This window comes from Syngnathus acus, chromosome 8, assembly GCF_901709675.1.
Source record: "Syngnathus acus chromosome 8, fSynAcu1.2, whole genome shotgun sequence".
In the NCBI taxonomy this organism is placed as follows: domain Eukaryota; kingdom Metazoa; phylum Chordata; class Actinopteri; order Syngnathiformes; family Syngnathidae; genus Syngnathus; species Syngnathus acus.
In genome coordinates this window covers 6,504,402-6,524,626 of record NC_051093.1, presented here as the reverse complement: position 1 = coordinate 6,524,626, position 20,225 = coordinate 6,504,402, and the positions used below count along the sequence as shown (strand labels likewise).

Sequence of the window (20,225 nt, the reverse complement as noted above, 5' to 3'; positions counted from 1 at the left end):
GACGCACAAGCAACAGTCGACAAGTTCCGGATACTCCAAAGCACCCAAATAGAAGCAAACTAGTGTCTTTTTGCTGTTTTCACTTATCTTCCTCGTGCAAGCTGTTTATTGTTCACTGTCTGGTTTCTTTGAGGTTTACTCAAGTGCTTCTTCATCTCATCTTCCTCCTCCTCCTCCTCCTCCCCCCCCTCCTTCTTCACAGTCTCAAAGCGCTGGCCTGAGGCGTGAGAAGGTTCCAGCTCACTGAGCAGCGAGCCCGCAGTGCTACTCTCTTCAAGAACCAGGCGAGCAAGAAGGATGGGGAGACTGTCCCAATGTTGCTTTAGACATGATGCCGCCGTGTTGAAACAATTGTGGAGTGAACATGACGCAAGGTAGTCTTTCGTTATTTTTAAGCTCCACCCTTGCCCGCCAAAAATGATTATCAGTTTTCCTAAAAGCAAAATGTATTTTTTTTAAATCCCTTTCAATAGTTTTTTTCTAAAATAATTACTCAATACATTATAATTACTACATTTTTTTAAAAATAAGCAATAATTTTTTTTATTGTGCTAAATTTTTGTTACCCTTCTAAGTAAATTATAGAAAAATAATCCTTTAGATCACAAATAATATCATGTGACCCACTCAAGCAAATTTGGTGTCTAAAACATTTTTAATTTTGGCAAATTTTACCATGAGTTGCAATTTATAGTTAGGATATCTCGGATATCAATAATGTGATATCAAGATTAGGATTGATACCATCACCGTCATCCGTCCCTGTAAACTTTATCCCAATTATCCTCTGTCTTCCTCCATGTTCTCTTTTACTCCACTCTCAACTTCCTCCCATCATCCATCCTTTCCTCCTTATCCACTCCAATCCCTCCTTCAAATCTCTCTTTCCCATCTTCCTCTGTTCTCTTTTACTCCACTCTCAACTTCCTCCCTTCATCCATCCTTTCCTCCTTATCCACTCCAATCCCTCCTTCAAATCTCTCTTTCCCATCTACCTCCCTCTCTCTCTTTCTGCCTACCTTACCCCTCAGTGTCACTCCTTCACCATCCCACCCGCCCGTCTCCGACTCGAGGTGGGACGCCATGCTTCTCTTCCTGAAGTCATTTCTATGTTAATGAGTCTCCTTGCGAGATAACGCGGGCAGCGTGCACGCCCGCGCGCACACACCGCAAAGGTGATAGGACCTGTCACCGCTTTCTCCCTTGTTGATCTTCTCCTGCATTTATGTATCTGTAATCCCTTTCTTTTCCCTTCCCCTCCCTCCACTGTGTTTTTGATCCCTTAAATTCTCCGCTTTCTTCCTCACTGTGACAGCCGCTGTCAGTCAAAGCATCATCTTGAAGTTAGCGCACCAGACAGTACGTCAGTCGGAGCTTTAAAACACTGAGTCGGATTGACACATGAGCAGACCGTCTATATTTGTATGCGCGTGTAATCGGAATCTGGACAGAGTCTCGGCTGCTTTGGGGCAAGGTTTCTGCTTTGAGGGGGTCCGATGATTTGACGGTTGATTAACTGAGCTCTGATTCGATATGATGATGTCGTGCGTCTTACGTTCATGTCTGAGATGGGTCACTGATGGTATAGCGCCACTCAATAACAGTGTGATGTGTGAATGGTTCCAGTCTTGTGGGCTGAAGTCATCTGGAATAAGCTTCAGATCACCGGTGACCCTGAACAGTATTAAGTGGTTCAAAAAAAAAAAAAAAATGGATGGGTGGAGCACCAAATTAAACTCCCACTGTAACTATACAAGACTATCTATCGGCGGTTTATTATTAATAAAAGTAGCTTGAAAAATCCAATGCTGTGTTTAAGTAGGCGATGCATTGGAGGTTGAGACAGTCATATCTGTTCGACTCCTTTTGGCATCCACACACAATAACAATGTGACTATGTGAATTGAACTGTGAAGCTCACGGTGTCTTGTGTGGAGGGCCGTGCAGGAGTGGAATCATTAAAAACGGTCCATGGCTCTTTAAGTGGCGTTTCTGCTTCTCTCCCGGGTGCTATTCTTCATGCATCACTTGCTTCTCGCTCTCTCGCTCTCTCTTTTTCTTCAATGGTTCTATTCCTCCTGTTACTGGATTGAAGATAGGAGCGAACTCCTACGTTCAGGACCATGGACAGCTCTCCAGGCGCATGCGGCAGAATTTGACGCGGCCGGCGAGGGGCGCGGCAGGAGCGGCAAATTTGCACTTTGCTGCTTTAAGACAAAAATATCCTTATTTAAAATGTTCTACTTGCAGGTGATGGCTCAAAAGACGTGCCATCATACAAGTGGCCTGATTTCAGTCAAACTGAGCGGTCCGTTTTCTGACGCTCTCCCTCGTTAGTTTTATAGTCTTGCAAATAGTGGGCGGGATGATGAGAATAGTTTGTACGTGATTCGCCATTGAAGGACACTTTTTCCACACTTGGCCAATCAGGGTCGAATGGCGTGGCCCCAGGCGGACTTTGAGGAGACGCGCGGTTAGTTTTAGTTTGTGTTGGTTGGACCGAGGGGAGGAGGAGGGAGGAGGAGGAGGAGGATGACTAGGAGGAGGCAAAGGCTGTCACTGTTATTTTTCGCCCCTCCGTTTGCACCAACAGGCTCGTTTGTTGTCAGGAGCGAGAATCCATTCTCCGGAGGGAATACTGTCCACCGTGAAGACGTCTCCATTTTCTGATGAGAAAAAAAAGCCGCTGTGTGTCAAGCTTAAGAGTGGACGGACGTCGATTGTGGATTTCGAGGGAGAACATGTCAGTATGTCAACAGCTGGAGAGGAAAATACGGCAAAGCTCGCTCCATTGCGTTATTGGAGGAACGGCATCTGATCATTTGGTGCTGCACGACGTGTTCTACATATAAAGTGTTGCTTGCATGGGAGGAAAAAAAAGCGGGCGGTGAAGATGCTCACTGTGCCGGCTGCTAGCTGACTTGCTATCTCCACACGTTAGGCTAGAGGAAATAAATGAGTGGAAAGGGGAGATAATGTGGCGTCTTTTGGGCTGAGTGAGGACAACCGGTGGTCGTTAAAGCTCCGGTGTGCGGGCGTGTGTACGGGAGCTTGGCACCAGCCTTACGGGACAGCAAACCGCATAGACATGTCATCCCAAGAGACTGTTTGTTAAAATTGACCCTCTCCCCAAATCTCGCGTGGTAAAAAGCGGGGGGGGAGGGAGCCCATAAGAGAGGAGGTGAAGGAAGATTAAGCCCAATCAGGAGTCGCCTATATGAAGATGCTGATGTGTGACCGCGGCGTCCAGATGCTCGTGACGACGGTGGGCGCGTTCGCCGCCTTCAGCCTCATGACCATCGCAGTGGGGACTGACTACTGGTTGTACTCGCGTGGGGTCTGCCGCGTGAAAAGCAGTGGCGACAATGATACGAGCCGCAAGAATGAGGAGGTGATGACGCACTCCGGCCTCTGGCGGACCTGCTGTCTGGAAGGTACGTGACCAGTCTGGATGACCTGCGTGCGTAATTGCGTGCGTGTTTGCGTGCGTCTTCGTCGTTTGTCTTCCGCTCTCACACGCATCAGCAGTGCCTTGTTACAATCCGCGACTAAGCCCCGAGCTGACTTTACTCGTATATCAAATAATTTCCCATTTGAATTCAAATAAAATGCTATTAATCCGTTCCAGACCTCCAAAAAACACCACCATTTCAAACTGATGTCACAGTGGAGTAGCAATAAAAATTCATATTGAATATTTAGCTAAAGTCCTGATATGTATGACCAAGCACGTAAAATGTTCATGTGACGCTAGTGCATATTATATTTTTTCAACTATTTGTTTTAAGTTCAGGCATAAAATAGAACAGTAAAAAAAAAAAACAGTCCACAAAAAAACGCTTTAGTGCATGCCAAAGCCACAGGTGGCACTATAACCCCAACCATAAGGTTAATTTAGCCAATAAGAAGCCTGAACATAGTCATTTCTCATATACAATACAACAATGGCAAATTTATTTAGTTTAATTGGATTTAATGCTGAATGTTGGACTCTCCTTGCAAGTCTTAAAAACTGTGTCTACCATTGTTGAATCCGTGAACATGGTCAGAATTTACACGAGTAAATGTGCACACGACCAACTGTTGTTGCATTTGGTTTCCTAGAAACCTTCAGATAACCACTAAACTCCATCAATGACAACAAATAGAAACACCAAAACCTGTTAGAACATTATGCTCTGTCGTAAAACCTGCACAGTCAGTTTTATGTCATTGTGTCCTCAATTTGTTCGCATGCCCTCCCTATTTTTCTGGATTCTTCCTCCAACCATCCAAAAACATGCATGCAGTTCCTCAAAGACTTACCTGAAGGTGTAAATTGTGTGTCAGCCCAGAGATTGACAGGCGATGAAGGAAGTAGCACGCTTCCTAAATCCGCCAGGATCGGCTTTAGCCTTCCCGTGTCCCCGGATAGGACAAGCGCAATTGGAAATGAATGCCCTTGTGTTACGTCAAATGCTGTGTTAAATCCTGTGTTTGAGTGCTGCCATATCTCTATTTAATATGGCTTTTATTAGCAATCTTTGAGAAGGTTGGCTACAAACCTCACCTCAGCTCACCTCAGTCTCACTTGAGAAACAGTTTGTCACCTAGGCAATGTAAAACAAAAACAACAAAAAAAAAACTCAAAAAGTCAGTAACATTTAATCTGGATGCCCTTCAGGTACCAAAGCAGAAATGAAAATTGTAAATTGTATCAGAGGAGTTTGTATTTTGTATTTCCTCTACTGCAAAACCATATCTGACTTTTGAATATGTTCTTTTCCAAACTACTTTCCTCTTCATATCGACATAAAAAAAAACTATAATCCTTCACCAGGACTTGAACATTGTAATTTCCTGTACTTGACTTTAGGCTGTCTTCTGATAATTTTCTTGCATTGACGCAGGTCAGCTTTGCGTTGCCTCTGGATATAAATATGTGTGTATGCATTTTGTGTGCAGCCAAACATAACCATCTCATTCTGGGGGGCATAGGAGGCTATTACAGGGCCAGATGGTGCAGGTCTGAGGATCCACTGATGCACGCACACACACATACACACACACTCTTGTAATTGGATGAGTAAATAGACAAATTTGCGGATATTCCCAAGCTATCGCATAAACAGAGCAGTGGGGGCAATCCAGAAAGTTAACACAATGTCAGCACAATGTCAGTGTTACACGCACTCTGGCTTCCATGCAAAATAGCATGCAAGAGGGAGAACGTGCTCCCTCATATACAAACACATGGTCGTCATTTTTTTATTTTTGTTTAATCATTCATAACAGCCTCGGAAATTGACATCTCTGACGTAGCCGTCATGAGTCTTCAGAGGCTGGATTGCTGGAGTGCTGAGGTGATGAATGAGTACAGAAAGCTTGGAAATGAGCTGGAAAGGAGAGAAAAGGTTAGGGCACGGAAACACAAACGAGTGGAAACTCAAATGTGAATGAATGAAACACATGGCTGGAGGAAGAGTGGAGGCTGCCAAGTGATGGATGAGAGCTACATGGCCTCTGTTTGAGATGAATCTCCGGGGAACGTTTGACCCTGCTGGAGACCATCTAGTAATAGTGAAGCCCCGCCCCTCCCCTTTCTAAAAAGACAGGGACAAAATGTTCACCCAAGTGGTTGTAGGAAACAAAAGAAGGAGGGAGGAAGAGAATTGAATGAATTAGAAAGAGGCAATCAGTCAAGATGTGGGGGTGCTGTCCGTGGATTTAAAAAAAAAAAAAAAAAAACTGATGGAGAAGGAGGAAAGACGGAGACAGCTTGTCTAAATTACTGTGTTAGATGAATGTGGGGAAAGAAAGTGGATAAAGATGAAGACAAGGGAAGCTTCCCTTTGCCGAAGATTGAACGAGAAGAGAAGGGAGAGCCGCACGTTTATTCTCAGCTCACACTCAATTTGGGTTGTTTGGTCTTTTCCTTTTTGTTATCTGCATGGAATCTTTTGAAGGATGACAGTGTCTTCACGCTTATTTCTCTGCTTGGGCATTTTCTCAAAAGATGAGACTAGAAGAACACAAATACATTTTAAAAGGGGGATGAAGCGCCTCTGTAAGATCTTTTATGGTTCCGATAGCTGGAGAGCATTTTGGTATTCTATGTGCGCTACCATGCTAGCACTCAGTGGTTCATTTTAATCCAACTCGAGGTCGCTGTGTTCTGGGAGGTCAGGCACGAGTCAAGTCAACTGGGCCGAGACCACCTGGAAGATCTGGCTCAGTCGTTCGATAGATCCCCAATCACGGATCGATTGTCGGAGCGGCAGAATACTTCTCTGGTCTCGGCAGCGTACCTGAATGAGTTTAGCACGTAGTAGCTGTTTGAAGTTTCTTCGATATTGGATATTCAAGAGATCCCTTCACTACCGAGTGAATTATTAATGAGTCAAACATGAATATGCATCAGAAGAACTTGTATGTGTGTGTAGCCAGGAAAATATTTTGACACACAAAGCAATACAGTATAACCCGGATCTGTTTTTTGAATGGAAAGAACCGAGCTAAGAACATTTGGAGCAGAAAAGTGTTTTGGCAAGAGAAGGGGTGAATGTGAGCTTGAGGAGGGGAGAGGAAAAAAAAATGTGAGGAAATGTGCATCCAAGCGCAACGCACCTCGCTGGCTTTCATCAGCCATCACCGTGGAAACGAGCTTCTTCCTCCCTCTTTCCTGGCTCCTCTCTGCTTCTCCTGAAAGAAGTAATCAGGGGGAGAGCGAGGTAGACGTACATTAGGAGAGGGAGCGGTTCCGTCAGCCACGTCGAGCTGTCAGAGGCGCCGGGAAGAAACAAGCGGCCCAATTTGCTGTGCTTTTTGAACGTGCTTGGCTCGTTCCGTCCTCGTCGATTTCTTCTTCTTCTTCTCGGTCATGTGTGCATCTGGCTGGTTTGGGTCGCACACGTTTTTTTGGAAGACACACCATCTGATTAGGGACAGCTCGGAGGCATGTTATGCCTTCATTAGTGAGCGTTATCAGTGGAGGGGAAGAGATGCGACAAGAAAAAGTCCCTTGCTGGATTTTTGAACAGATGTTTGCCATCTTGACTCCCAAAGCAACCAGGTTGGGGTGAAAGTAATTATTTTATTTCAGAGTTCCGAAGAGCTTCACTGACTTTAATGTTTGGTGGGTCATATCACCAGATATTCTGATGACCTTAGTAAATATTTAATCATTTTCCCCTTTAAAATATTTGAAAATATAATTACCGTATTTTCCGCACTATAAGGCGCACCTAAAAACCTCCAATTTTCTCAAAAGCCGACAGTGCGCCTTATAATCAGGTGCGCCTTATATATGGACCAATATTGAGCCACTACAGCAGGCGTGTCCAAAGTCCGGCCCGCGAGCCAAATGTATATATCTTACATATGGACAAAGTTTTAAAATGGGCCTTTCATTGAAGGTGCACCTTATAATCCGGTGCGCCTTATATATGGACAAAGTTTTAAAATGGGCCATTCATTGAAGGTGCGCCTTATAATCCGGTGCGCCTTATAGTCCGGAAAATACGGTATTTAGAGATAGCCACATTCGTCGTATAGGTTAATAATGTAACGATTCGACTAAAATCTATTAAAATTCGATTTAAAGTATGTAAAAAAAGACAAAAATGTAGTTAAACAGTCAAAATAATTAGTTCTTATATTATGAATTATAATATGAATTATGAAAAGTTTGTCTGTTTTACAAAAATAAATAAAATCATCTTTTGAATATAAAATGAGTCGTTAATCTCAAAACAAAAATCGAATGCAATTGAAATCGAATCGAATCGGGCCTTGACTGAATCGTTACATCCCTAGAATAGTTGAAAATAAATCTACTCACAATCATTCATCTCGTTCATAAACATTTCCTCGCGAGCAAGGAGATAATGTATTGTATCGTATTTAGGACGTAACAAATAAGTACAAAGAGTGGTTAAGAAGTGAAGGATACCATTAGCGCGGTAATCCCGAACAACGACAGCGGTGATGATGCGGAGACTCATCAAGCAATATAAAGTAGTGCGATAATTATGATACAACCATTGTGCAAATGATGCAAAGAGACCTTGAGCACTTAAAGTGTCCAGTAGTAGTGGAATACTGATCAACAGCAGTTATGCAAATTAGATCTCAAGCTACCATAATACTAAGGATGCCGGAAAAGGCTCAAGTGGAGATTTGAACCCAGAACCTTTCATAGCTCGTGTGACTTACCGCAATTGGCTAGATGTTTCCCCTATTTCATCAGCGGTTTGTGTCTTTTAAATAATTAAAGAGTTTGCTTGTATGAGTGTGGGAGGGGGTGAGTCATATCAAGGGCATACAGCTGGCACCTCATGCGCAACTCATCACAAATGTTGGAACAAACACATTGTTTGTGTTTTGTCTTCTGTTTAACCTTGTTTGAAGGCACTTTGCTTTCTTGTTTGCACTGGTGGATGCTAGCTGCTCTGCATGCAGTCATTTCTTAGCGCTTGGATTTGATCAATACACGTTGGTCGTGATGATGTCACTAAGAAAAGAAAGATCATACGTGTTCCCGTGTGGTAATTTAGCTAGGAGGATAAAGTAGGCCAACGTAACACATAGATAAAACAGAGAAACACTCAAGCAGAGGAACAAAGTGAGCTCTCAGCCCTATTCTCTGAATCCCATCATGCCATAGTGCTGCCCTCGGGCCACGCTGACCTTTGGAAGGCACATGTGTCCACATTGATGTGTCCGCTGCATTTCTGTGCAATGCAGAGACGACATGCAAGTTCCTTTTATGGTCCCCCGAGTGTTCCAGACCACATCCGGCAAAGCGAGCCTTAATGAATCTCGTTCATTTGTGTGCGCGTGCACGTTAGCGTCAGGAGGATTCGAAAACAATCCGTCCACTTACAAGTCAGAAGGTGTAATGGATTTCCAGACCACCAGGGCTGTGATTGATGATTCCTTCTACCTTGACGCACCCAACAGGAACAACTTAGACCTCACTTGCATTCAGTGACGTGACTGCAACTTATATCATCGAATCAAATAAGCCCTAAAGAGAAGCTTTGGAGTATCACACCAAAGTAAGGTCACCTAATTTTTGTTGTGAAACTCTAATATATATATAAATATAAAATATATATTAAAAATATAAAAATGTATATATATATAAAAAATATTTTATATATATATATTAAAAATATATTTACAAAAAAAAAAAATATATATATATATTAAAAATATATTTAATATATCTATATATATACTTTTTTTTAATGATTTAATGGATGTCAAACCCCAAATTATTGAAACTCAGCTGATTTGGGCTCGCACTGGTGTAGCAGATGTCTGCAGCAGCATCAGAAGAGTGCAAGACATCAAACGGTGTGCAGTCTGTCAGATGGACGGCTTGCTACAGCAAATGTCTCAAGTAAAGTAATTAGCTTGACTGGGTTTGAAGTTAAGCTTGTTTCCTCTGAGCCACATTTGACCGATTACAGTGGTTGCAGACGTTTGCCGATTCATCTATGTGTTAAATATTTGAATATTGATGCTTTGGCCATCAGATGAAAAATCATCATTGTGTCAAACAACCTTTGTAAGGGGGAAAAAAAAAAGCATCACTTTGCTTTTGGAAATGTCTCAGGCAATTTATAAGATGTTATACTGTAATTGTGACCTGTTTTAAAACTAGCTCAGTACAACTCTGGGATGAGTGCCAATAGAATAAAGAAAAATTGTGAGACTATTTTTTTTCCCTCTCTCTCAGGCTGGGATTTATTGTCACATCCAGTCATAATAATAACGCATTGTGCTCCAAATGACAATCAAGAGCCACAAATGACAGTATAGATAAACATCCTTTCATTCATCTCAAAAGTCTGCATTAATTATAAACATTAAAAAGCCGAAACGTGTCAGTCGGCGTAGCAACCATCAGGCTGCATTAATCAGTTTCGGGAGGATGTGAAATGCAAGAAACTCTTCATATGCAAATCCATCAGCAGCACATTTCCACTGCCGTTCTATCGCCAAAGCTCTTTCAGCAGCACTTCCTCCTTCACCTCACCCCCAAACCATCCACGCCCCTCCCCACCTCCCCCCCCCTGCGGCGCTGACCATGTGTGAATGGGACGAGATGATGGGAAGGAATTAAGCCACATGCGGCGAGCGCGTGCACACCTTCCCACCTGTGTGTGTGAGCTTTGGAGGACTTCCACAAAGGAGGATGAGTCACTCTGTGACTGACACGAGCATCGTAGCATCCGCAGCCCAGTCGATACAACACAAACACACACTAGATAAATAATCCAGAGGTTTCACTTACATACATGATTGATAGTGTTCATGGATCACGTTAATGAGCTTGGTCGTGTTTGTGTAGGCACACTTGATGGCTACTTGAACATGTGTGTGTGTGTGTGGATTCACAGCGGTAGTTGTGCATGATAAGACTTTTCATTAGTGTTTCCCCACAAATAGCCTGAAGGTTACCTGTCCGGTATCATCTGCCATCTCTTTTTCTCCTCTCGTGCTTTATTTCTTTCACGTCTGAGCTGTGTGTGTCTACTTACGAGGTTAATTAATACAAGTTTGTGATACAATTTATAATGTATTAGAGGAGGCAACGATTAATCGGCAACTGATCGATTATCAAATTGATTGGTAATTGTTTTGATAATCGATTAATGGTTTACAAGACTTGACTAAGTTGAACTTCTAATTTTAGTCTCTCTATCATAAATATTCTCAAATTTCAACGATTAATCGGCAACAAATTATCAAAATAATTGGTCATTGTTTTGACGATGGATTAATGGTTTACAAGCCTCGACTAATTTAAATTTCTAATCTTAGTCTCTCAATCGTAAATATTCTCAAATTTCAACGATTAATCGGCCATTAATTGATTATCAAATTAATTGGGAATTGTTTTAATGGTTTACAAACCTTGATTAATTTGAACTTGTAATTTTAGTCTCTCAATCGTAAATATTCTCAAATTTCTACGATTATCTTTCAGTATAAAACATTTGCAAACATGCAGCTTTTACTTTGGAAAACAATGTTCAAGTAGACTAAACATAATTAAAGCCTGGAAATCGGTATTTGCGTTTTACATACAGTTAATGGCAAGTTCAACAAATTTCACAAACACTCCTGTTCTCCGTTTCCAGGAACCTTCCGGGGTGTGTGTAAGAAGATCGATCACTTTCCGGAGGACGCCGACTACGAAGCAGATGCCGCCGAATACCTCCTGCGTATGTTTATTCATAAACACACATCACATTGCACCATTACAATGTTCTAACAGCATCCAATTACATTTCTACGCTGTGACTTGCTCTTCCGAGGCAATTGTGCATCTCTTCTTAATATTTTGCTCGAAGGGGAAAAAAAATCATGCTCACACAATGTCATCATATGTTAAAATGATTGTGACAATACCTAAAAGCAAAGGACACTGTGGATCTAAAAGCTTGACAGGCTTGCCGTACTTGCAATTACCCATCGGACAGTCGCTGTTAGAGGCAGCAACAACATCCAAGCGCTCCAGAGATGGATGGACCACTCTTATGCTGCCTTGGCGGAGATAAATAAATGTTGTTTTCCTGCAAGGTGAAAGATTCTCTTTGGGAAAGATGCATAACATGAAAGCAGGCTTTTATCAACAACTCCACTTTGTTAGGAAGAAAAATGACAGAGTACCCACTTATTTCTACATCCATCCATAAAAGTATTAAAGGAAAAACTGGTAGGTTTTTTTTTTCCCCCCGCTGACTGTAAACTGGAAAGATGGATGGAGAGGAAAATATTAACAGCAACAGGGGGGGGTGGGAAATCCAGTTGCAGCTTCTTTTTCTTTGCTCCACTGAACACAGAGCAACATCCCCAGAGGCCGCCAATTCCAGCACAAGCATGAGAGGCGGCCAGCCAATAGCGAGCCAGGACCTAGTGACCGGCATTTCATTCAGCCCAGGGGTGCGGACTACAGGGGTGGGGCTTGAACGCTCGATGTCATTGGTCACCGCCCTTTCAGGAATGCGGGTCATGTTTTGCTACTCATCCAAATAGATTTGCATTATGATTATAATGGCCCAGGTATGTTTAGTGAGGATAAAAAAATGTAGACAGGCTGTTTGGAGGATGCACACATGGAAAATATTATTTGGCCTGCATATGTGTCAGAGTTGGTTTCTCCAGTTTTTTCTTTTTTTTTTTTTAAGATGGAAGCTTGTTGTGTGGTTTCAGTTTTCATCTCTGCTAGAAAAAAAAAAACCTGGTGCTAGTTTTGTTGTGGTCACCAGTAAACCATTGAAAAGCAGCTCGCGGCGTTGACTAGTCATCATTTGGAGGCATTGTGACATCCATTGCTGCTATTTTGGTAACCTGTACTGCAGGACTGCCAAATTTCATTAAGCAAACAAGCTTGTTTGAACCAAACAGGTGCAGTGCGTGCCTCCAGTATCTTCCCCATCATGAGTGTGGGTCTGCTGTTCTTGGGAGGACTCTGTGTAGCCGCCAGTGAGTTTTACCGCAGCCGACACAACGTCATCCTCAGCGCAGGAATCTTCTTTGTCTCCGCAGGTCAGTGCGCACTGCAAATGTGTCCCCCAAGTGCTGTAAAGTAGGTCTACCCTTTTTGATATGAAGGATCTTTTCTGTTCCACATATTTCTTATTTGGTTGCGGCAAATTTCTTTTCAGGTTGCATCTTGATAATGTCAAGTTTATTTCATGTGGAATTTTTATTCTGGTCTATTGTTCGGCTGCTCACTTCTAAAGAAAAAAAAAATACATTGACTGTAGTTTGTGCTGCAGTTTTCCCCTTTTGACCTTGTCATAATAATAAATATCAAGATGCTGGAAGCATACAAGCGTAAATGTCTATTCTTGTAGTTTTAAAAGGATCAAAAATATTTATGATTAAGAGATTAATTTATTTAAGCTACATGCTCTTTTATTAAGGAATTTTATATTCAAATAAAAACTCACAATCTGTGTGCGATTTTCAGCAGCCACGTCGATTTTGCGGGTTCAGCTCTAATTTACGTGTTGAGTATCAGAAGAAAAGGCCTGTGACTCACATTTGAAGCACGTCATCAGCCTCTGAATGTACACACACACGTCGGATATCTCATAAACACACACACACACACCTGCTCTTGCCCCCGACACACAAAACGGGGCTGTAATTGGTGTTCAGTGGGATGTGGAGGGCCCCACTGGGGTTTGTAGTAAATTCTTGAGGCCAAATTGGTAATTATTTACCACAAAAGTGTGAGGCTGATTGTGCCTAATTACAGTCGGCTAATTGTCCCCCATTCTGTACGTTCCACCACACTGCATGAGCACTGTATTCTGGACTAATCATATGGAATAGGAGAGGCCAGCTGTGTGTGTGTGTGTGTGTGTGTGTGTGTGTTGTGTTTTTTTCCTGTGCTCCATGACCGTGCTTCTTCAACGGCTTCTTCAGGATTCTTTTTTTGTCTCTCTCCTTGCTACAATATTTGGGTCCGTTTTAAAGTGCGAAGTCAAACTCACGTATTTGAAATTTATTTGCAATGTCAGAAGCTGCAGCAATTTGACAATCCCATTTATCATATTTAAATGTTGCTTATGTGAGAATCGGTTACATTTCGATCTCTTAGAAGCCATTTTTGGATCAGGGGGAAATAGATTGTAGTTGTTCACAATGATTTTTTTGCACGTGACCTATTTAATTAAAGCAGTGGTACGGAATTAAAATTTACACAGAAAATTTGTCACCTAACCGAATCGACCAAAAAAATCATAAATGATTTTGAATAAATGTTTTTTTTTTATTCTGACTTAATAGTAACAACTAACCAGCTTCAAGCATTTTTTTTTCTTTTTTTTTTTATATATACAGGTTTTTTTTGTATATTCACCAGAAAAGATCTTTTCTTCAGTGGACTTCCCTTAACCAAAACCTCATGAGAATTTGACTACTTGTTTCTAAGTGTTTTTCTTTTTCTTTGTAGGCCTCAGCAACATCATCGGAATTATTGTCTATATTTCGGCCAACTCAGGCGATCCGGGCCAAAGCGACAGCAAGAAATCCTACTCCTACGGCTGGTCCTTCTACTTTGGCGCTCTGTCCTTCATCATGGCAGAAATGGTGGGCGTGCTGGCCGTGCACATGTTCATCGAGAAGCACCGCAAGCAGCGAGCCAAATCCCGCACCGAGCTGATCAAAAAGTCGGCCTTCAGCCGCATCCCCTCCTACCGTTACCGCTTCCGACGCCGCTCCAGCGTCCGCTCGTCGGAGGTTCCAAGCCGCGACGCCTCGCCGCTGGGTAAAGTGGGTTACACCGGGCCCGGCGCTTCCGAGATGCCCATGTACACGCTGAACCCACGCGAGGCGGGCAACGCCGCTACCAAGTCCAGCCTAGCCGGGCTGCTCAACTCTGAGAGGGAATTCCTCCAGAGTAGCACGCTCACTAAAGACTACACAAAGGACCCCAACCGCAGGACCACGCCTGTCTGAGAGGTGTTGCCTGCAGATAGCACGCTAGCAAAGATGAGGAGGAGGCTGAGAGAGGGAGGACACAGGCAAGGGGGACACACACGGGGAGTGCTGGGGTCGGAAATACAGAGACTGTGAACTGTGAACTTTTAGCCTTTGAACTGTGAATCCTGAGCCCAGTGAGCATTTCAGTGTGTGTAGCACGAGCCGTTTGCTTGGATGGAGAACTTGTTCCCATCTCCATTTAAACCTCATGTGTCTGTAGTTGGCACATCCATTTGTTTGAAGATCAGCTTATACTCATTTGGGGATTTTTTGTTTTTAATTTCAATGGAATTGTCCCATCATGCGTTGGTTTGCTATTTGGGAGACGCTCCTAAAAAGATGAATGAAATGTAAATGTGAGGAAGGGGGCAGGGTGTCCATCTTTGGTAGCAGATGAGTTTGTTTTCAATTCAGCTGACTTGAAAATATCAAAGAAGGGAGCATTTGTCCGTGTATATGTATGTATATAGTCTTTTTTTTTTTTTTTTTTGGCTTTAATCACGGACTGGCTTCTATCATGACGGTGAATCGAGTTCATCCCTGATTTCTCCGGCCAGTTGTCATCGCTTCCAAATTTTGACATCATCGGTGCTTCCTTTTCTTCTTCTTTCTCCGTTTATTTCTTCTGTCACTGTCTTCACTTCCTCACCTCTTCACTCATCTCTTTTCCACACTAGTCTTCCATCTGTGTCACCGATTAGACTAGCTAGCTGCTTTGAGGAACATGTAGAAGAGGAGACCACTTAGCTGTGAATATGGTTCTAAACAGAAACCATAAAGATATTAAACAGAGAGACGAGAAAATGCCCGCCTACTACCTCCCGCTGAATATCGTTCAACAATTGCGTCTGAAGTCTCTCTTGTGCAATGGGGGGTAAGAATCGGTTTGTAACACGCGATGGAAAGCAGACTGGAGGGGAGTGTCATGCATTATTCAGAAGGTTTGCGCTCCATCTATTGAGGTGTCAGTCACAGCCACCTCTTCTCTCCTTATCTAGCGTACACGTGCATTAACTGTATCCAAACGCGGCTTCTATCTGTGACCTCCACAAACGTGTGTTCAAACACAGAACACATCATACTAATACATCTCCATATGTCTCCTTCCTTACATACATTTAAATATACCGCACGTCGCTTTCACGGATAATAGAAAGTCACCGACACGTCTGCGTTTCAATTTATCAGCATCAGAGTTCGCTAAGCTTGATTTTGATTTATTGCGGGAAAAACACTGCTGTAGGAGAAGGCGGCCGTTTATTTATTTTGGTAAACCTGAAGATGTTCATAAGCAGGGATGCCGATGGTCGACGATTACGAGAAAAAAATAATAATATTGAAACACATTTATCTGCAGTATTTTTCCATCCACTTATGTGGTTTACATTATATGAAGATTCAGTCCGGTTGTCAAAAGGCTTAAATTGTATGTTGAGTCAGTCCCAAAGATAAAAAAATATTTTGAGCCAATTGCTTTAAAAATAACACTTATTAACTTTCCGCTCCCTTTTATACTTTCGTAAGAATAAAACACAAAACGACGTCACATGACCACTTGGACAGCTATTACCGAGATCAGAAAAGAAGTTGACACATTCTCTATAAAGAAAGCTTCGTGCCGACTATCCTTCGCATGTAAATATTAATTTTACAACATCAGCAGTTGTCATGGGCTGTGAAAGGGAAATTGTGCTTTTCTCCTAAGCAAGGGCTTTTAATTTTTAAAGAAGCGGAGCACACAAGGGCTTTCTATGCTCGCTGTTGCACCAACATTGTTCAAAGGGTGTTAAGTGGATGGCATAGACGCGGGAAGACAAGGAAGAGTACATTTGCGTTTAGAGAGCAGCTCGAATAGCTAACAAGCGACACGTTGTCGAAGCGACGATCCAGAAAACGGAGCCTTGACGACATGTTTTTTCTCGAACTTTAAAGTAGACAAACTTTTCAAAGTAGCTACAGTCAAAACCTTACGCACACGTAGGATAGCGACGTACGTTAGCAAAAAAATAAATTATCATACCAGGTGCCAAATACGGTTCCGAGTTCTCATTTCGACTTACGATGTAGCTTTTCGCATTTTCAGAAAGGTCAGAGGTCAAACCGTGCACATGCCACACATCCATCTGTTTCCAGCGCTTCCTTTGTTCGAAACAACATCTCAAATTGCAGCCATTTTAAGACAAGTGCTTTTGACGGCCGCCATTTTCTTTCTACCTTCCACTCAGCTTTGACTGGATAGAAACAAATAACTGTGTTATTTATTAGTAATGCTATATATTCTATCTTCTAAAGGTGCCACTGTGCAGAGGATGCCAAACTCTGTCACATGTTTATTAATCTGTTGGTGGTTTGGGGGGCACTGAGCCAGATTTTGGGTGCTCGTCTGTGTATATTAATCTAGTTTCATTTTCTAGTTTAATTGTGGATTGGTTGAACGATTCAACCGATTTAATAGCGGGATAGTTACGATCAACACACGACACAAAGAACAACAACACGAAAGGGTTTCTATACTTTCGAGGACTTAGTGATTATTTTTGTCCATCGCAAAGGCTTCGTGGAAACTGATACTGTGATAATTGCTAATATTATAATAGTCTGTAAAGATGTGCCACAAAAAAAAAATATTTAGGAGTGTGGATTCACTCAACTGCAGCGTACTAGGTGTCCATTAGTGTGAGGATTTTATTTATCCTAATGTGCTTTTCTAATGATATGATTTTTATGACAAATTAATTCAAGTTACGTCACGATATAAAAGTAGCACTTTTACAACGCCACCGTCAATTTCAGCTTTACACAAGTCGTTTTTTGTTTACATAGGTAACATTTTAATATTTGCTTGAAAAAGAAAAACAACATGTGGCTTTTAAAGTAGATGATGCATTAGTGGGGAATTCTTATTCTTATTGCGGAGGGCACTATTGCAGGAAATGTATTTCTTTTTTAAATGTGTCAACAATGTTTACACTTCACTCACATCATGTGGTTTTCCCTTCATTGTCCTCGTAAGTATAGCAATGCAATTTACAACACACAGAAATAACATCACGCAAATAGTGACGGGGAAAAAAAGAAAAAAAGTCTTTGTGAAATGACAACTTGTAAAACATAAATCGAGCCAGTTAATCAAACACGGTGGAGCATTTTGCTATGGCGACAAACATGCTACCAACTCTACACTTTGCAAACACACTCAAATACTTGTGAGGAGGACTTATGTGCCTGCATGTGTGTGTGTGTTCATATCAACGAGTGTGTAAGTGTGTGTGTGCAGCTCGCCTCTCCTCACTTGTACACAGAGTGCCTGCCTTGTCCTGCCTTCAGACAGCTCCCAGATCCGCTGAGGAGCTTTTTCTCGTCTGACGTCCTCCACCTAGAAACAACACAGATAGGCAATTCTGATATCTCGTATGTCTGAATGTTGTTTCCATGTATTTTTCCACTCGTCATTGAAGTTGATTCAGGATTGGCAGAGGGGGTGGAAAATGATCTGTGGTGACCCTTATGACCGCTGGACTTGAATCAACATGGTTGTAGACTGTTGTTGCTCATCCTTTATAATCTTGCCCAAGAATGACTGTTTATTTGTGTGTGTTTGTGTGTGTGTGTGTGGCTCATGTGATAGAGAAGCCATCCGCTGGTTTGCTCCCCATCCAGACTCTGAAGCCCCGATTGCTCCTGATGACCACAATCACGGTTGTATAAAAGACATTCGGAGGAAATTTGTGTTGTTAATGGTAAAATATGTACAGACGCAATTTCCCCTCATGAGAATTCATAGTGAAGCCATCGATTTTGATAAACAATCGTTTTTGTTTGCCTTTTGGTGCTTTATCTTTTATTTTATGTGTGTTTTGACAGGGCGTAATTATATGTTTTTGTTTTGTTTTTTTTAAATAGTTTTGCATCAAGCCCTGTGCTCACTGTTTACACGCAGAACATTTCCGTGGCTCTTTACGCTTGAGCGACCAAGGGATGAAAGACTCCAAATTACAGGGTGCGGTACCACGTTTCGACCAGCAGGTGCATTTCAATGGCATCTTGGAGAAATTGTTGACACTGTGGCGAACTTAAAACGTTAACGGATCTTCGACAAAAGGTGTCTGAGTGAAATAATGGCATACTAAGAATCCGATTAGATTTCAATATTCCTTCAGACTGTTATTTAACAAAGCCATCTCCTTCAAAAGGCTGCATTGACTATAATGTCATCCAGAATGCTACGAGAGGCAGTGTAACCATATTAATGAGGTCAAAAAATATATCTTATTATCTGGACTGACATGCATTTATTTAAGGTGCAATGTATTTTTGTGGCAAGGTCAAACTGTTACGCTGCAGTGCTTCAAAATGACAACAACAAAAAAATTGCAGATGGAGCCTAAAGTGAAGATGATGTGCTGTGATAAGTTGAAATTGTGTTGGGGGGGGCAGATTTTGACCCTGCTGTATACCTCTGAGCCCAATCATGAGCTAAACACACACACGCGAGTGAGCTAAACACACACAAAAATCTGTTCTCACCAGAATTTAGTAAGATTTTGTCCGATTATATACTCGTATTTTGCTTGTATAGCAAAATTATTTTTTCCTAATGATCTATGCTTTACCAATTATCGCTGAATAATAATCGTAATACAGGAAAAATATGGCAATCATATTGTCAAGTATTTGTCCAGTTCCAACGTAATCTTAGCATTTTTCGCTCAATTTCTGACTACATTCTGTCGAGGACAGGTTGCACAGACAAATAGCTGTCCGCCTGAATCTCTGTACACTTTATAACGTAAACCTCCAACTAGCAGCCGTCTGACACGGACAAATGCTGTGAATAAAAGCACACTTTTACTTACATTATATAGATATGATTACCTATATCTAGAGAGAAAGAATATTATATACAGTATGATGAATAGAAAATAAAGAGACACCTTTTCAATGGGGCTTGTGTGTGGTTTTATTTTGTGTTCAGTTTACATGAACGCACATCACTTGGTTGACCTCCCGATTTGTTTGGCTTTAGAATTAAATTTTCCGAAATATTGTAAATAATATATTTGTGAAAGCGGATTTTTCCAATTGTCCAGTTTTGTCACACAGGGATGTTTTGGATCTGCAACCGCATGTTCCAGTTCCTGGCAAGGAGGAGGAGTCAACAAACATGTCGCCACTGAAGGCCCAAGATTTAAATGCACACACCAACACTAATTAATTCCATTTTTTTTTATATCCACGCTATGGCGGAAATAACACTTAGTCATTCTTCAAGTAAACGTAGCATCGCAGTTGGATGCCTGTTTTCAAAAAGTTACATTAATAGTTGGCGATACTTAGGATGATGAAGCGCACCTTCCACTTAGCGCTAAAAGCATGAGAGAATATTGAGTCACCTAACGAGGCTCATGCAGAAACAAAGCAATGCAATTAAACACTTACTGTGCTGTCTATTTATGCTGATGGTGTTCAGGAGAGAGACTAAATGTCTGTCAAGTAGATTTGCATTAAATAAGCACAAGTGGTTCTATAGGACTCTTTAAACAGGCATGCAAGGGAAAGTCACAAGCCACTGGCGGAGCTAGGATTTTTTTCTTTGGGTCGGGGGGGCTATGAGGGGGATCTGTAAAACAAATATTTTCGCCAGGCCTTGCAAAGTTCTTATTCACTTCATAATTCATATTTTTTACTTCAGTGGTTGCAATTTATTGCATTGCTTTTGTTATTATCGAGGTTGA

General features: G+C 41.8%; 1 protein-coding gene across 1 annotated transcript; it reads left to right on the top strand.

Moving 5' to 3' along the window:
• The first annotated feature begins 2,005 nt into the window (after positions 1 to 2,005).
• On the top strand, positions 2,006 to 19,437 carry cacng3b (calcium channel, voltage-dependent, gamma subunit 3b). The gene is made up of 4 exons (XM_037255705.1): positions 2,006 to 3,434; positions 11,133 to 11,216; positions 12,403 to 12,543; positions 13,961 to 19,437. The coding sequence occupies exons 1-4, from the start codon at positions 3,218 to 3,220 to the stop codon at positions 14,464 to 14,466; spliced, it is 948 nt and encodes a 315-aa protein (XP_037111600.1). The 5' UTR covers positions 2,006 to 3,217; the 3' UTR covers positions 14,467 to 19,437.
• The last annotated feature ends 788 nt before the right edge of the window (positions 19,438 to 20,225 follow it).